Source organism: Phyllobates terribilis, unplaced genomic scaffold (genome assembly GCF_046119375.1).
Source record: "Phyllobates terribilis strain yellow unplaced genomic scaffold, ASM4611937v1 Scaffold_7__3_contigs__length_470593459, whole genome shotgun sequence".
Taxonomy (NCBI): Eukaryota; Metazoa; Chordata; class Amphibia; order Anura; family Dendrobatidae; genus Phyllobates; species Phyllobates terribilis.
In genome coordinates this window covers 426,032,946-426,048,407 of record NW_027362767.1, presented here as the reverse complement: position 1 = coordinate 426,048,407, position 15,462 = coordinate 426,032,946, and the positions used below count along the sequence as shown (strand labels likewise).

Genomic DNA, 15,462 nt, shown 5'->3' with positions numbered 1-15,462 from the left:
ACGCGTGGGACCAGCACCGCCATCGTGGAGCGGAAGCCATTAGAAGGCCCCGAGTCACCGGCCATACGGGTGAGCACCACACGGTACACTCAGGGACGTGGGCTACTTATATCCGCTTCTAGCAAGGTAGCCAGAAGAGTACAGTCAGTTTGGGAGGCCTACAACTCCGCCTGGCCAGGGGAGATCCCATCTGCTCAAGGACTGACCAGGCCCCGTTCACTAGCAAGTACTCCGGGAGGGTCTATCGTTGTTACCAGTAAAGACCCTGAATTACACCGCACCGTCTCTGAGTGGTTCCTGCTACCCCCATCATCCACATCTGCTGCCCTGAGGCCATACCCCTCCCGTTGGGGGTTATACCATCTACGCTGCACCATCCATCCACCGGCCTCAGCGGACTGTCCTGCAGCGGCAGCTCCATAGCTGCATTCAACGGGTGGCGTAGTCGTCCTGCATCTACCGCTGTTACATCGCCGCTCAGTTTGACTCCCTGGGCACGGACCGGGTCACCGCCACGAGACTACAACCCTCAAGAGATCCGGCTCCGGGTAAGCTCCCGCGTGCGCAACGCAGCGCGACACAGGCCCAGGGGCGCGTCAACTTTTGGCGTAGTCGGCAGGATTTCGTGCCCGCAACCACCGGGTACTGCGTGCCTGAAAAAGAGACTTTTCAAACTTACCTGTGGTGAAGATTCCCGCCATCCGCCGCCATCTTCAGCCTTCTTTCCGCCATCGGTGAAGTTTCCCGCCATCCGGCGCCATCTTCTGCCTTCTTCCCGCCATCCGTGGAGTTTTCCCGCCATTGGACGCCATCTTGAGGACGCCGCGCGGGAAGAAGAGGGGCGTGGACTCTGAAAGCGCGCGAGAACTGAAGCCCCGCCTCACGTCCGGACGTTGCGTAGGGTCCTGGAAGGAGCCCAGCAGACGCCGACGTCACAGGAGCGCGACGGAAGGTCCTCAACCCTGACGATCCACTGCGGAGCCGCGGCCTACGGAACAGGATCATCGCAAGGTAGGCCACGGTCCACTAGGGGGGAGGAGGACACCAGGAACGGACAGCAAGATGGCGAACCGGCAGCAGACTAAGCTGCCCAGCATCGGCAGCGCCCCAGCCGTCGCGGACCCCGACCAGCACCAGGAGAAGACGCGTGACGCAGGAGCGGTCGCGGGAGCAGGTAAGAGGAGTCTCCCTGTCCCGGACGCTGCCAGCGTCAGCCTGCTCCCGGGCCCCCTGGTGGAGCCGCTGACCCCGGGCGCTGCGAACACCGACCTGCTCCAGCCCCCGCAACAAGCCCTGCAGCCGAGCCCTCCAGCCCTGGGCACCGCCACCACCAGCCCGCGCCCAGGCCCAAAGTCGCACTCTCTGACCCCGGGCGTCATCAACGGCGACCCTCTCCAGGCCCGGTCGCAAGGCCTAGTGAACCAGGGCGCCGCTGTTCCAACAGTGCCCTCTACTTCCAAAGCACCCCCGGCCTGGTCGCAAGGCCGAGTACCCCCGGGCGCTGCCGCCCCTACGGCGCCCTCAACCTCCACAGTGCCACCCCTGGGCGCAGATCTTTTCGCACAACATGCCAGCCCGGACGGGCACCGCGGACGTGATCTCTATCCGGGTGATGTGGTTACCTTCACCCGGCATAAGGGTGCCAAAGGACTGTACGCCCTCCATGTACACCGTCTGACTGAGGAGGAGCTGCAGTACTACCAATACGAGGAAGGCCAAGAGGACCCGGACGGGTCTGAAGCCTACACACAAGAAGGAGCAGGAGGATGCCGTTACTGAAGTACGGTAAAGTGGAACTGTACATAGTTACCCGTAGGGGTACTTGTGTTGCTAATTAAAATATGGTCCCCGTTGGGACAAGTGTGAACTGTTCCCGTGTGTCCCCTATCCTTAACCAGGCTGAGGACTGTGAGCAGCCATCCCATCTCCCCACAGGCTGAGGACTGTGAGCAGCCAATCCTTATCCCCACTGGCCGAGGACTGAGAGCGGCCATATCTTGTAAATATTTTGTGTTTCCAGTTATTTTTAGGAATCCTTGGTGGATTTACCGGGAATCCTTGTACATAGTTGGAGCGTAACCCAGGATGGACTAGAGACTGTTAAGGACTCGGGGTAGGACAGACCCCTACCTGGTTACGTCTCCCTGTTTTGGTGAAATGGACACCTTGCTTTTCTTCAAAGACTGCACCCGGTTACGGACATGCCGTGACCACCTTTATGTGTTTCTTCTTATTGTACTGTTATTGTTGTTATATCTTGTTATGTTTTTCTAAAATATGTTTAGTCCCGGAGTACTAAATTTCACTAGGGGGGAATGTGGCACCCCAGGGGTCTGGTTTTCCACAGTAATGTAATGTTATGTCTGAGAGCAGGTGGGAGGTCCTTTGGTCAGGGATCCTGTGCATGCCACACCTCCTGCCCAGTCTTGGGAGGGGAAGAACTTCCCCTGTATAAACCCTGGGCTGAGGCAGGGTTAGTCAGTCAAGGAGAGTAGAGACAGAGAAGCAGCATAGGAAGAAACAGCAGAAGCTCATTGGGAGCAATATTACTACGAGTCAGGGGCTGGCAGCTGCAGAGCTCGCCCTGACTGAGAAGCTTTCTTACCGGACCCGGCGTCCGAGGCTGTGGGGACTAACTCTTACCCAGCAGCAGAAGCCGACCGGCAGGGGATTTCAGGTCCTCAGGCCCAGAAACCCGAAGGCACGGTCACACGCGTGGGACCAGCACCGCCATCGTGGAGCGGAAGCCATTAGAAGGCCCCGAGTCACCGGCCATACGGGTGAGCACCACACGGTACACTCAGGGACGTGGGCTACTTATATCCGCTTCTAGCAAGGTAGCCAGAAGAGTACAGTCAGTTTGGGAGGCCTACAACTCCGCCTGGCCAGGGGAGATCCCATCTGCTCAAGGACTGACCAGGCCCCGTTCACTAGCAAGTACTCCGGGAGGGTCTATCGTTGTTACCAGTAAAGACCCTGAATTACACCGCACCGTCTCTGAGTGGTTCCTGCTACCCCCATCATCCACATCTGCTGCCCTGAGGCCATACCCCTCCCGTTGGGGGTTATACCATCTACACTGCACCATCCATCCACCGGCCTCAGCGGACTGTCCTGCAGCGGCAGCTCCATAGCTGCATTCAACGGGTGGCGTAGTCGTCCTGCATCTACCGCTGTTACATCGCCGCTCAGTTTGACTCCCTGGGCACGGACCGGGTCACCGCCACGAGACTACAACCCTCAAGAGATCCGGCTCCGGGTAAGCTCCCGCGTGCGCAACGCAGCGCGACACAGGCCCAGGGGCGCGTCAATCACATACCAATGTACAAATTATTATCTATCCTTTGGGAAGAATAACCCTTAAAGAGGACAGATCATATGTATTATGTACACGTGGCGTAAATTCCGCTGTTCTCCTGAATCCGGCGATGCTTTTCTTTTATTCCTGTATCTCACCGTTCCTGAGATATGGCCTCATCTTCATTGTATGTAAATCTAGTCTTGTTAGCCAATCAGACGTGGTCCTCATGACGACGCCCACAGACTAGAGTTGAGGACCACGCCCACTTGACTAACAAGACTAGATTTATATAAAGAGAAGAGGAGGCCGTATCTCAGCAATGCCGAGGCTCAGGAACAAAAGTAAAGCATCGCCGGATTCAGGAGAACAGCGGCGTTTACTCCAGGTAAAAAAATGATATATTTATGGCAAAAGACAGATCCTTTATAAAAAAAATAAATAAATCATCACATTGGAGTAATAAATGTGTGATGACTTTCAGAGGACTTTATATGGGCCAAGTTTATTCAGCCATCAGGTGGAAACACTGAGCTACAAAACACCTCTCTGGCAAGGCTTATAGCCTTAATCATTTTGTAAGGCTCGTTAAAGGGTCCGACATTGACTTGCAGGGTACTTACTACTTATAAGTGGCTTTAGGGCAGTGATTCCCAAACTCCCGTCCTTACGGCCCCCAACACATCATGTTTTCGGGATTTCCCTAGTATTGTACAGATGAGAGAACTTGTGGCAATTTCTGATGCTTGATAATGATTCCATCACCTGTGTAATACGAGGGTCAGTCAATAAGTAATGCCTCCTATTTTTTTTCTCCTTTTAATTGGCAAGAAATTCAAATGCAATTACATAGGTTAAAAACCACAACATTAACGATTAATTTGTCACTTTTCAATATAATCTCCATCCATTTCCACAGTCTTGGTCCACCGTTTAACAAGGGCATGTCTTCCAGCATGGTAAAAAGCATTCTTGGGACCCACCGTGCACAAACTTTTCTGTATCCCAGTTGTCCAATAATTTTCATCACACTGCCTTTACTGAGGCAGATAATGCCACACAATTCATCTGCAGTCACCCGGCGGTCACCACGAATGATGTCATCGACTCGCTGAATGTTGCTTGGAGTCACTGCGGTTACTGGCCTGCCACTCCGCATTTTGTCAGCCAACGGTGATGGCCCTTCAGCTGTGTTACAGCAACGAACCCATCGTCTAACAGTACTGACATCCACTGTTGCATCACCGTACATATTTTTCAGTCTCTCATGAATTCGAATGGGTGTTTCACCTTCTGCATGAAAGAATTCAATCACAGAACGTTGTCTAATACGAACATCGATGTCAGCCATTCTGCAAACGGATACAGTCCTGCCATCTGTTGGTGCAGGAAGTTGCAATTGCTGTGGATTGGAGAAGAAGGTTTGAGGAATTGTGCCAAATTCGAATATTTAACATAACTACCTTATTTAAGGAGAAAAAAAATAGGAGGCATTACTTATTGACTGACCCTTGTACTAAGGAAATCCTGAAAACATGATGTGCTGGGAGCCCTGAGGACTGGAGTTTGGGAAACACTGATTTAGAGAAACATTTTTCTTGATTCTGGAGGAGAGATCATCTACATACCTTTTTTTCCCAGGGACGGGACAGGGGTCATAATGCCAGACTTGAAGTGAGACACTTTGAATACCATATTATATATAGCCAAAGACAAAAACTTTGAAGGCACTTTAGCCAAATAATACCACAATCATGTGTATATGTACTATATTAACGAGGGATGTTAATTAGTTAATTACTAAAGTTACCTGGATGGTGATGTGGTGTGATATAGATATCTATAATAGTAATAATGTAAGTAGGTTAAAACAATGTTTTATGACATATACACAGCTGAGATGTTCGTTCTCTCTTAGGCATCTTCTGTGAGACCACCGTATCACTTTGTCTTCCGGACAGCTGTCATCATGGAGGAATCTGCTACCAACATCCCAACCTGACTATCCACTCCTGTCTCTGTCCTAAGGGTTGGAGTGGTGAGTTATGGAGCCTATCATGTTTTTATATATCTATCCTTTTGGCACTTTGGTAATTAGCAGATGTATGGGGGCCGTACACAACATAGAGGTAGGGTGATGGTTGAACGACCATTGAATGAACGATCATTTGAAGGAAAACAACACACCCGTACAGTTTAGTCCATATTGGCTGTAACAATCACTCAAACTGGACATATAAAAAAATGAAAAGTGGCCGGAGAGTTGAACAATAATTCGTGCTGCTCTAGTCTAGTGTCCAGTCCTCCATGTTGTGTAATGCACATCATGATGCCTTGGGGGGTCTCACGAGCGCAATAGACGCCCAGTATACCTGGCTGAGGATGCCAAACGCAAAAGTGAAGACTGCCTCGATCTGGCTGGTATGGAGGACCAGACCGGACCAAGACAGCGTAAATCTATTTGCTCAACGCCACATGACCGGCTTCTTTTCAGACAATGACGATGTGTTATCAACTTGTGTTATCGATTGGCTAAAATGATTGGTTATTTTTAATTCCTCCTAATAATTGGTTGAAATTGTCCATTTTCATCAATTTTATCTTAATGGTGGAGCCTGTAGGCAACGATAATCCAAACTTGGTCCCATCTCATCCAAGATCCAACGTGTTTTGCTTAAATATGAGCATCAGTCTCTTTCTGTAGCTATATTACATGTGTCCTTTGAATTAGACATGCTTATATTGGCCTTCTTGTAGTTTCTGTGTCCATTGCTCGCTATTATTTTAGTATACTTTGGGTTGGGATATCTAAATGTTTGGTATGTTTTTATGACATTGACTTTTTGTACAGATTAGTCTTGTATTAGAGCAGTGGTTGACCACCAGGCTGACTTTCCATCCTCTTCTTGCAGGTTCCTCTTGTGAAGCTGATGTTGATGAATGTATGGATGATCCCTGTAAGAATTCAGGAAATTGTGTTAATAGTCCCGGAAATTACAGTTGTGTCTGTTCCTCGGGCTTCACCGGGCTCCAGTGTGAGACCAAACTTGACCATTGTTCAGAAGGTGATGTACACATTCCTCCACCTTGTCCTTAGTTTGTCACTTATGACATCTTTCTAATCATGTCTCGATGTGACTTTTTACTGACTTTTTCGTACATTATCTTTTCTTCCCAATAGACAGTTGCCAGAATGGAGGAACGTGCACCAGTCTGACTGATTCGTTCTTATGTGTTTGTCCACCTGGATACGTGGGGACGTTGTGTGAAGAGAACGTGGACCATTGTAAAAGTTTCCCTTGCCAAAATGGTGGGACCTGCAGAAAACAAACTGACTCTTACAAATGTGATTGTGCCCGTGGCTATGAGGGAACAAATTGTGAGGTCAACTCTCAGGACTGCACCAATAGGTAAGAGAACCATCAATCCGAGACTTGAAAAGTGCTCTTATTGCTGTGAAAAGACATTTATTATGCCCTGAAGGTTTCCCAAACCCCAAAGCTTCTTAGTCATCCATGCCATTCTTCAGTTCTTCTAAGATCAGTGATAGACCTCATGTGGTCACATTGGGTGCATATGTTTTTGACATCAGAGGAATCGAAAACTGGCATGGAGGACTAGGAAGCTGTGGCATAGGTGACGTAAGGACAGGAGAGGTGGCCACTATTTTGCTGGATTAGTGTGAATCGAATCCCCAACATTTTTGCCAGAATCCACATTTTTCGGGAAATTCGTAATGAATTTGATTGGTTATGGATTGATTTGGAAGTAGGTTGCTTCACCAGGAACCGCCATCGTTCTCTGGTTGCAATGCAGACGTGTAAACCGAGACCCTTTCCTACTCTGTGCTGCTTCAGTTATGGTGTGGGAGACCAGGAGTGGATGGACCCCTGTAATCTTCCAAATTTCTGGATAACTTAAGAGATAAAAGTCTTCAATACATGAATATTAATGACAGCCAGAACTGCATGTTATTGTGATACACAGTCATCAACAGCGCATCTGCCTGGTTACCCTTATGCATCTCGTATATTTTTATTTAGTTCCTGCCTCAATGGCGGCTCCTGTGTGGACGGCATCGCCTCCTTCACCTGTCTATGCCCAGAGAAATTCACCGGTAGTCAGTGCCAAGATCAAGTGACATTTTGCAAACCAGAACCGTGCAAGAATGGGGGCACCTGCCATGATGTTCCTGGAGGCTACATCTGCTCCTGTCCTGAGATGTACACAGGGGACAACTGTGAGGTCAGTGAAAACAATATTAAGTGTTAATAAAAAGGTGACATGTAAATAATTGTGAGGTTCTTTGGATCGGAAAGTAGGTCATGGCCATAAGCAAATTATTTGTTTCTCATGCACATGCCAAAGCCAAGCTGGAGCCCATGGATGTGCCTTTGTGTACCTCCATAATGTTCCATATTCTGGCCTAGAATGACTGCACCTAAAGGGTCTACCACACTTCATGGTGAATGTACATGGTCTTTTCAAGCCAAGTTTGCTGCTACTTTTTTCCTGGTGCCTTTATTTCTTCATTACTCAATAAAATGTTCTTCACACCAAGTTTATAAGCAAGTTCCCATAATAACGTCTTATAAATCCCACTGCCGAAATTCACTGGGAAGAAATGTCCTGTCTATGGTTCTAGTCCCAAATAATTAAAATACTGACACCATCGTTTACTCTTCCAATATGTAACCAGGACACCGTAGATTTCTGTGCTCGGAAACCATGTCAAAATGGAGGCACCTGCTCTCAGAAAGGGACCAACTACCGCTGTCTTTGTGATCGTGGATGGGAAGGAAGTCACTGCGAGACGTCTCTTCTGACCTGCACGGGCACAGCATTCAGAGGTAACAGGCACAAACTATTGCTTACCATTCCGCAGAAGAAACACTACGGCAAAACTCCATGAAGTTCAGCCAGAAAATGGTGGTTGGAAGGGAAAAAAAGTATTCCTGCTCCCGAATAGCGAACAGATTGGACCAATATCCCACTACTTACAGTGGGTACGGAAAGTATTCAGACCCCTTTAAATTTTTCACTCTTTGTTTCATTGCAGCAATTTGGTAAATTCTAAAAAGTTAATTTTTTTCTCATTAAAGTACACTCTGCACCGAATCTTTACTGAAAAAAACAGAAATGTAGATTTTTTTGCAAATTTATTAAAAAATAAAAACTGAAATATCGCATGGTCATAAGTATTCAGACCCTTTGCTCAGTATTGATTAGAAGCCCCCTTTTGAGCTAGTACAGCCACGAGTCTTCTTGGGAATGATGCAACAAGTTTTTCACACCTGGATTTGGGGATCCTCTGCCATTCTTCCTTGCAGATCCTCTCCAGTTCCATCAGGTTGGATGGTGAACGTTGGTGGACAGCCATTTTCAGGTCTCTCCAGAGATGTTCAATTGGGTTTAGGTCAGGGCTCTGGCTGGACCAGTCTAGAATGGTCACAGAGTTGTTCTGAAGCTACTCCTTTGTTATTTTAACTGTGTGCTTAGGGTCATTGTCTTGTTGGAAGGTGAACCTTCGGCCAAGTCTGAGGTCCAGAGCACTCTGGAAGAGGTTTACATCCAAGATATCTCGGTACTTGACCGCATTCATGTTTCCTTCAATTGCAACCAGTCTTCCTGTCCCTGCAGCTGAAAAACACCCCCATAGCATGGGATTGTATTGGGCAAGTAATGAGCAGTGCCTGGTTTTCTCCAGACATACAGCTTGGAATTATCACCAAAAAGTTCTATATTCGTCTCATCAGACTAGAGAATCTTATTTCTCATAGTCTGGGAGTCCTTCATGTGTTTTTGAGCAAACACTAGGAGGGCTTTCATATGTCTTGCACTGAGGAAAGGCTTCCGTCGGGCCACTCTGCCATAAAGGCCTGGCTGGTGGAGGGCTGCAGTGATAGTTGACTTTGTGGAACTTTCTCCCATCTCCCTACTGCATCTCTGGAGCTCAGCCACAGTGATCTTGGGGTTCTTCTTTACCTCTTTCACCAAGGCCCTTCTCAAACGATTGCTCAGTTTGGCTGTACGACCAGGTCTAGGAAGACTTCTGGTGGTCCCAAACTTCTTACATTTAAGGATTATGGAGTCCACTGTGCTCTTAGGAACCTTGAGTAATGCAGAAGTTCTTTTGTAACCTTGGCCAGATCTGTGCCTTGACACAAGTCTGTCTCTGAGCTCCTTGGGCAGTTCCTTTGAGCTCATGATTCTCATTTGGTCTGACATGCACTGTAAGCTGTGAGGTCTTATATAGACAGGTGTGTGCCTCTCCAAATCAAGTCCAATCAGTTTAATTAAAACACAGTTGGGCTCCAGTGAAGGAGTAGAACCATCTCAAGGAGGATCACAAGGAAATGGACAACATGTGACTTAAATATCAGTGTCTGAGCAAAGAGTCTGAATATTTACGACCATGTGATATTTCAGTTTTTCTTTTTTTAATAAATTTGCAAAAATGTCTACATTTTAGTTTTTTTCAGTGAAGATGGGGTGCACAGTGTACTTTAATGAGAAAAAAAAATAAACTTTTTAGAATTTACCAAATGGCTGCAATGAAACAAAGAGTGAAAAATTTAAACGGGTCTGAATACTTTCCGTACCCACTGTATTTCTATATAGGTACATTTATGTTATCTAAAAAATCCAAGAATCTCTTGAATTTCATGGCTTCTTTTTTGGGGGGAAATTTTGCCTTAAGGTGGACAAATCCTATAGAAAGCCAAGATCTTGCTGTCATCCCCCACAATAAGATAAAACTGGTTTTAGTGCTTATACTATCTCTACTATCATGCTCTGTAACTTGTCATCCACTCTTTTGGAGTGGGCAGCTTATGTTCATCAGTAGTCTGCCAGCACTATAGGTGCATGAACTTCTTTTCCCGCACTTTTTTATCTTGCATTGTCTATGCCATTAACTACCGACTTGTCAGCCCCAAAATGAAGGCCCACTTCTCTGTTATGCCTAGAGCAGTAATGAAAATACAAAAGCCCATCCCCACTTCCCATAGTGGGACAAAGCCATGTTCCCACTTCCTCTAAAAGAAAAAAGCCTTGCCTCCTCTTCCTGTAGAGGGACACAGACCCACTGCCACTTCCTGTAGAGAGATAAAGATCCGCCTCAACTTCCTGTAGAGAGATAAAGAACTGCACCCACTTCCTGTAGAGAGATAAAGAACTGCACCCACTTCCTGTAGAGAGATAAAGAACTGCACCCACTTCCTGTAGAGAGATAAAGAACCGCACCCACTTCCTGTAGAGAGATAAAGAACCGCACCCACTTCCTGTAGAGAGATAAAGAACCGCACCCACTTCCTGTAGAGAGATAAAGAACCGCACCCACTTCCTGTAGAGAGATAAAGAACTGCACCCACTTCCTTTAGAGAGATAAAGAACCGCACCCACTTCCTGTAGAGAGATAAAGAACCGCACCCACTTCCTGTAGAGAGATAAAGAACCGCACCCACTTCCCATAGCGAGATAAAGAACCGCACCCACTTCCTGTAGAGAGATTAAGAACCGCACCCACTTCCTGTAGAGAGATTAAGAACCGCACCCACTTCCTGTAGAGAGATAAAGAACCGCACCCACTTCCCGTAGCGAGATAAAGAACCGCACCCACTTCCTGTAGAGAGATTAAGAACCGCACCCACTTCCTGTAGAGAGATAAAGATCCGCCCCCACTTCCTGTAGAGCGGGGATGCCAAACTCAAATACACAGAGGACTAAAACAAAAAACTGATAAAGTCGTGGGCCAACCTTGATATATAGCGTATTAAAAAAAATGTCTACAATTGAGGAAATTTTCCCTTATCATCAAATATAGCGATGAACCTTTTCATATGGAAACAAACTTAAGGAGGTTGTCAAATGAACAAAGTACATTTTAATTAATAGATCTTAGAATAAAATAAACACGTAATCACAAATGGGGCATACTGTAATAATATAATATGTTATGTAAGAGCAGTAAAAAGCATATGGCCCAATGGCCTAATTTAAATATGTAATAGCAAAGGATAAAAATAAACTTGAATTAATAAATTATACAGATAATAAAGTATGATGCCAACAAAAGTGCCCCCCCAAAAAAACAGTACGATAGCCCCACAGTGAATTCCTCCACAGTAACCTCCACAAGATGGACCCACTGTACCCCCCCCAGCAAAATATGGTGACCCATCACAGTATGATATTCCAACTGTGATCCCTACACAGACCTCCACACAGTATAATGAGCCCCACATAGTCCTCCATACAGTATAATGGGCCCCACATAGTCCTCCATACAGTATAATGGGCCCCACATAGTCCTCCATACAGTATAATGGGCCCCACATACTCCTCCATATAGAATAATGGGTCTCACATAGTCCTCCATACAGTATAATGGGCCCCACATAGTAGTCCTCCATACAGAATAATGGGCCCCACATAGTCCTACATACAGTGTAATGGGCCCCACATAGTCCTCCATACAGAATAAGGGCTCCACATAGTCCTCCATACAGTATAACGGGCCCCACATAGTCCTCTATACAGTATAATGGGCCCCACATAGTCCTCCATACAGTATAATGGGCCCCACATAGTCCTCCATGCAGTATAATGGGCCCCACATAGTCCTCCATACAGTGTAATGGCCCCACATAGTCCTCCATACAGTATAATGGGCCCCACATAGTCCTCCATACAGAATAATGGGCCCCACATAGTCCTCCATACAGTGTAATGGGCCCCACATAGTCCTCCATACAGAATAAGGGCTCCACATAGTCCTCCATACAGTATAACGGGCCCCACATAGTCCTCCATACAGTATAATGGGCCCCACATAGTCCTCCATACAGTATAATGGGCCCCACATAGTCCTCCATGCAGTATAATGGGCCCCACATAGTCCTCCATACAGTGTAATGGCCCCACATAGTCCTCCATACAGTATAATGGCCTTGCATAGTTCTCCATACAGTATAATGGGCCCCACATAGTCCTCCATACAGTATAATGGCCCCACATAGTCCTCCATGCAGTATAATGGGCCCCACATAGTCCTCCATGCAGTATAATGGCCTTGCATAGTTCTCCATACAGTATAATGGGCCCCACATAGTCCTCCATACATATACAGTACAGACCAAAAGTTTGGACACACCTTCTCATTTAAAGATTTTTCTGTATTTTCATGACTATGAAAATTGTACATTCACACTGAAGGCATCAAAACTATGAATTAACACGTGTGGAATTATATACTTAACAAAAAAGTGTGAAACAACTGAAAATATGTCTTATATTCTAGGTTCTTCAAAGTAGCCACCTTTTGCTTTGATGACTGCTTTGCACACTCTTGGCATTCTCTTGATGAGCTTCCAGAGGTAGTCACCGGAAATGGTCTTCCAACAATCTTGAAGGAGTTCCCAGAGATGCTTAGCACTTGTTGGCCCTTTTGCCTTCACTCTGCGGTCCAGCTCACCCCAAACCATCTCGATTGGGTTCAGGTCTGGTGACTGTGGAGGCCAGGTCATCTGGCGTAGCACCCAATCACTCTCCTTCTTGGTCAAATAGCCCTTACACAGCCTGGAGGTGTGTTTTGGGTCATTGTCCTGTTGAAAAATAAATGATGGTCCAACTAAACGCAAACCGGATGGAATAGCATGCCGCTGCAAGATGCTGTGGTAGCCATGCTGGTTCAGTATGCCTTCAATTTTGAATAAATCCCCAACAGTGTCACCAGCAATAAACCCCCACACCATCACACCTCCTCCTCCATGCTTCACGGTGGGAACCAGGCATGTAGAGTCCATTCGTTCACCTTTTCTGCGTCACACAAAGACACGGTAGTTGGAACCAAAGATCTCAAATTTGGACTCATCAGACCAAAGCACAGATTTCCACTGGTCTAATGTCCATTGCTTGTGTTCTTTAGCCCAAACAAGTCTCTTCTGCTTGTTGCCTGTCCTTAGCAGTGGTTTCCTAGCAGCTTTTTTACCATGAAGGCCTGCTGCACAAAGTCTCCTCTTAACAGTTGTTGAAGAGATGTGTCTGCTGCTAGAACTCTGTGTGGCATTGACCTGGTCTCTAATCTGAGCTGCTGTTAACCTGCGATTTCTGAGGCTGGTGACTCGGATAAACTTATCCTCAGAAGCAGAGGTGACTCTTGGTCTTCCTTTCCTGGGGCAGTCCTCATGTGAGCCAGTTTCTTTGTAGCGCTTGATGGTTTTTGCAACTGCACTTGGGGACACTTTCAAAGTTTTACCAATTTTTTGCATTGACTGACCTTCATTTCTTAAAGTAATGATGGCCACTCGTTTTTCTTTACTTAGCTGCTTTTTTCTTGCCGTAATACAAATTCTAACAGTCTATTCAGTAGGACTATCAGCTGTGTATCCACAAGACTTCTGCACAACACAACTGATGATCTGAACCCCATTTATAAGGCAAGAAATCCCACTTATTAAACCTGACAGGGCACACCTGTGAAGCGAAAACCATTTCCGGCGACTACCTCTTGAAGCTCATCAAGAGAATGCCAAGAGTGTGCAAAGCAGTCATCAAAGCAAAAGGTGGCTACTTTGAAGAACCTAGAATATAAGACATATTTTCAGTTGCTTCACACTTTTTTGTTAAGTATATAATTCCACATGTGTTAATTCATAGTTTTTATGCCTTCGGTGTGAATGTACAATTTTCATAGTCATGAAAATACAGAAAAATCTTTAAATGAGGTGTGTCCAAACTTTTGGTCTGTACTGTATTTATATAGGTATATATATATATATATATATATATATATATGTATATATATATATATATATATATATATATTAATATTCTGTTTTTCTAATTTCCACATTCACAGGTATAAACCCCAACTCACTCTGTAACAGGAATGGTCAGTGTGTGGATTCTGGTACGTCGTACGAGTGTCACTGTTTCCCTGGTTTTTCCGGTTCTCATTGCCAAGAAAAGATTGATCCTTGTCGTCCAAACCCTTGTAAAAATGGTGGTCATTGCTGGGAAATCTCAGGGTCACCTTCCTGCCAGGTGAAAGAACAATCTTCTCTCTAACGTATGGGTGCATTAATATTAAAGTACTCCTTTAGTTTTCATCCACGTAATTTTTTCACTTTTTAGTGCCCCCCTGGTTATTTAGGAAAAACCTGCACAGAACGAGACCCGTGCTACCCACAGCCATGCCAACACAACGGAGTGTGTGTGCCCCAGGGCGGCAGCTATCACTGCGTATGCCCTTCAGGAACACAAGGTAAGTGAACAGGTTCTTGTAGTTCACAGGTGACAGGTTAATGACCATCAAAATCAAGAGAAGAGGCGGCAAATCTAATCGGGAAGAGCTCACCGGCCTAAGAAAAAGCCGATATATTGTCACATATGCAAATCCTGCATGGTAGGGAGTAAACCCGCAGCCCATAAGGTCCCTTCATTATTATGTCACCTGTAAAGTGGCCAAAAATAGTAGATATTAGAGATTTGTAATCAGAATGTAGAGATATCGGTGAAACCCGGCACTAAGAAGGTCACTGGAGGGCGTGAAAAAAAGGTTGTTGGCAGTCCCAAGCAAAAAGGCCGGAATAAGCAAACGAATAACTAAACAAGAAGTGATCCCTACGTATGGACAATTCTAGAACTGGTGGTCAACCAACCAAATAATGGGGGTCTCAAATGTGACCTACTCAACCAAGGAGTAAGCATATGCGCATGTACAGGGCTGTGTATAGATCTTAGCTAATCTTACCGTTATTATTTTAACATTTTTCAGACACAACCCCGACGACTTTATGTATATTCATAGGGCAATAACTTGGCATGGGGAAGGAGTAACAAGAGGCTGCTTTACATCTGGGTCACTGCCACCAATACTATTGCTGTGCTCTGCATAGGAAATTAGTCTGCTGTGCTCTGCATAGGCAGTAACCAAGATGACAATGTTGTCAGTATAATTAAATTAGCTTTGTCATCTAGGTTGTTTCCTTTGCAGAGCGCATAGGCAGCAACAGGGACTGTGTCTCCTGCAACTGCCTCTTCTCTCACTTGTAATGTCCTTAGGGGAGAAACAGAGTCCTGCTGGGGAGAGCCGTCCTAAATTTAAAATGTGTCCCATGTTAAAAAAAACAACAACAATACACTAACATTATAATAAACTG

General features: G+C 46.0%; 1 protein-coding gene across 2 annotated transcripts in view; it reads left to right on the top strand.

The window, feature by feature from the left end:
- The window catches only part of NOTCH4 (notch receptor 4), a 107,700-nt gene that overhangs the window by 69,112 nt on the left and 23,126 nt on the right, over window positions 1-15,462 (top strand). For both annotated transcript variants that reach the window (XM_073641888.1, XM_073641889.1), the window contains 7 exons: window positions 5,217-5,336; window positions 6,211-6,363; window positions 6,480-6,708; window positions 7,342-7,543; window positions 7,998-8,148; window positions 14,160-14,344; window positions 14,435-14,564. In XM_073641888.1, the coding sequence (XP_073497989.1) occupies window positions 5,217-5,336; window positions 6,211-6,363; window positions 6,480-6,708; window positions 7,342-7,543; window positions 7,998-8,148; window positions 14,160-14,344; window positions 14,435-14,564 (1,170 nt within the window). The remainder of the gene's footprint in view (window positions 1-5,216; window positions 5,337-6,210; window positions 6,364-6,479; window positions 6,709-7,341; window positions 7,544-7,997; window positions 8,149-14,159; window positions 14,345-14,434; window positions 14,565-15,462) is intronic.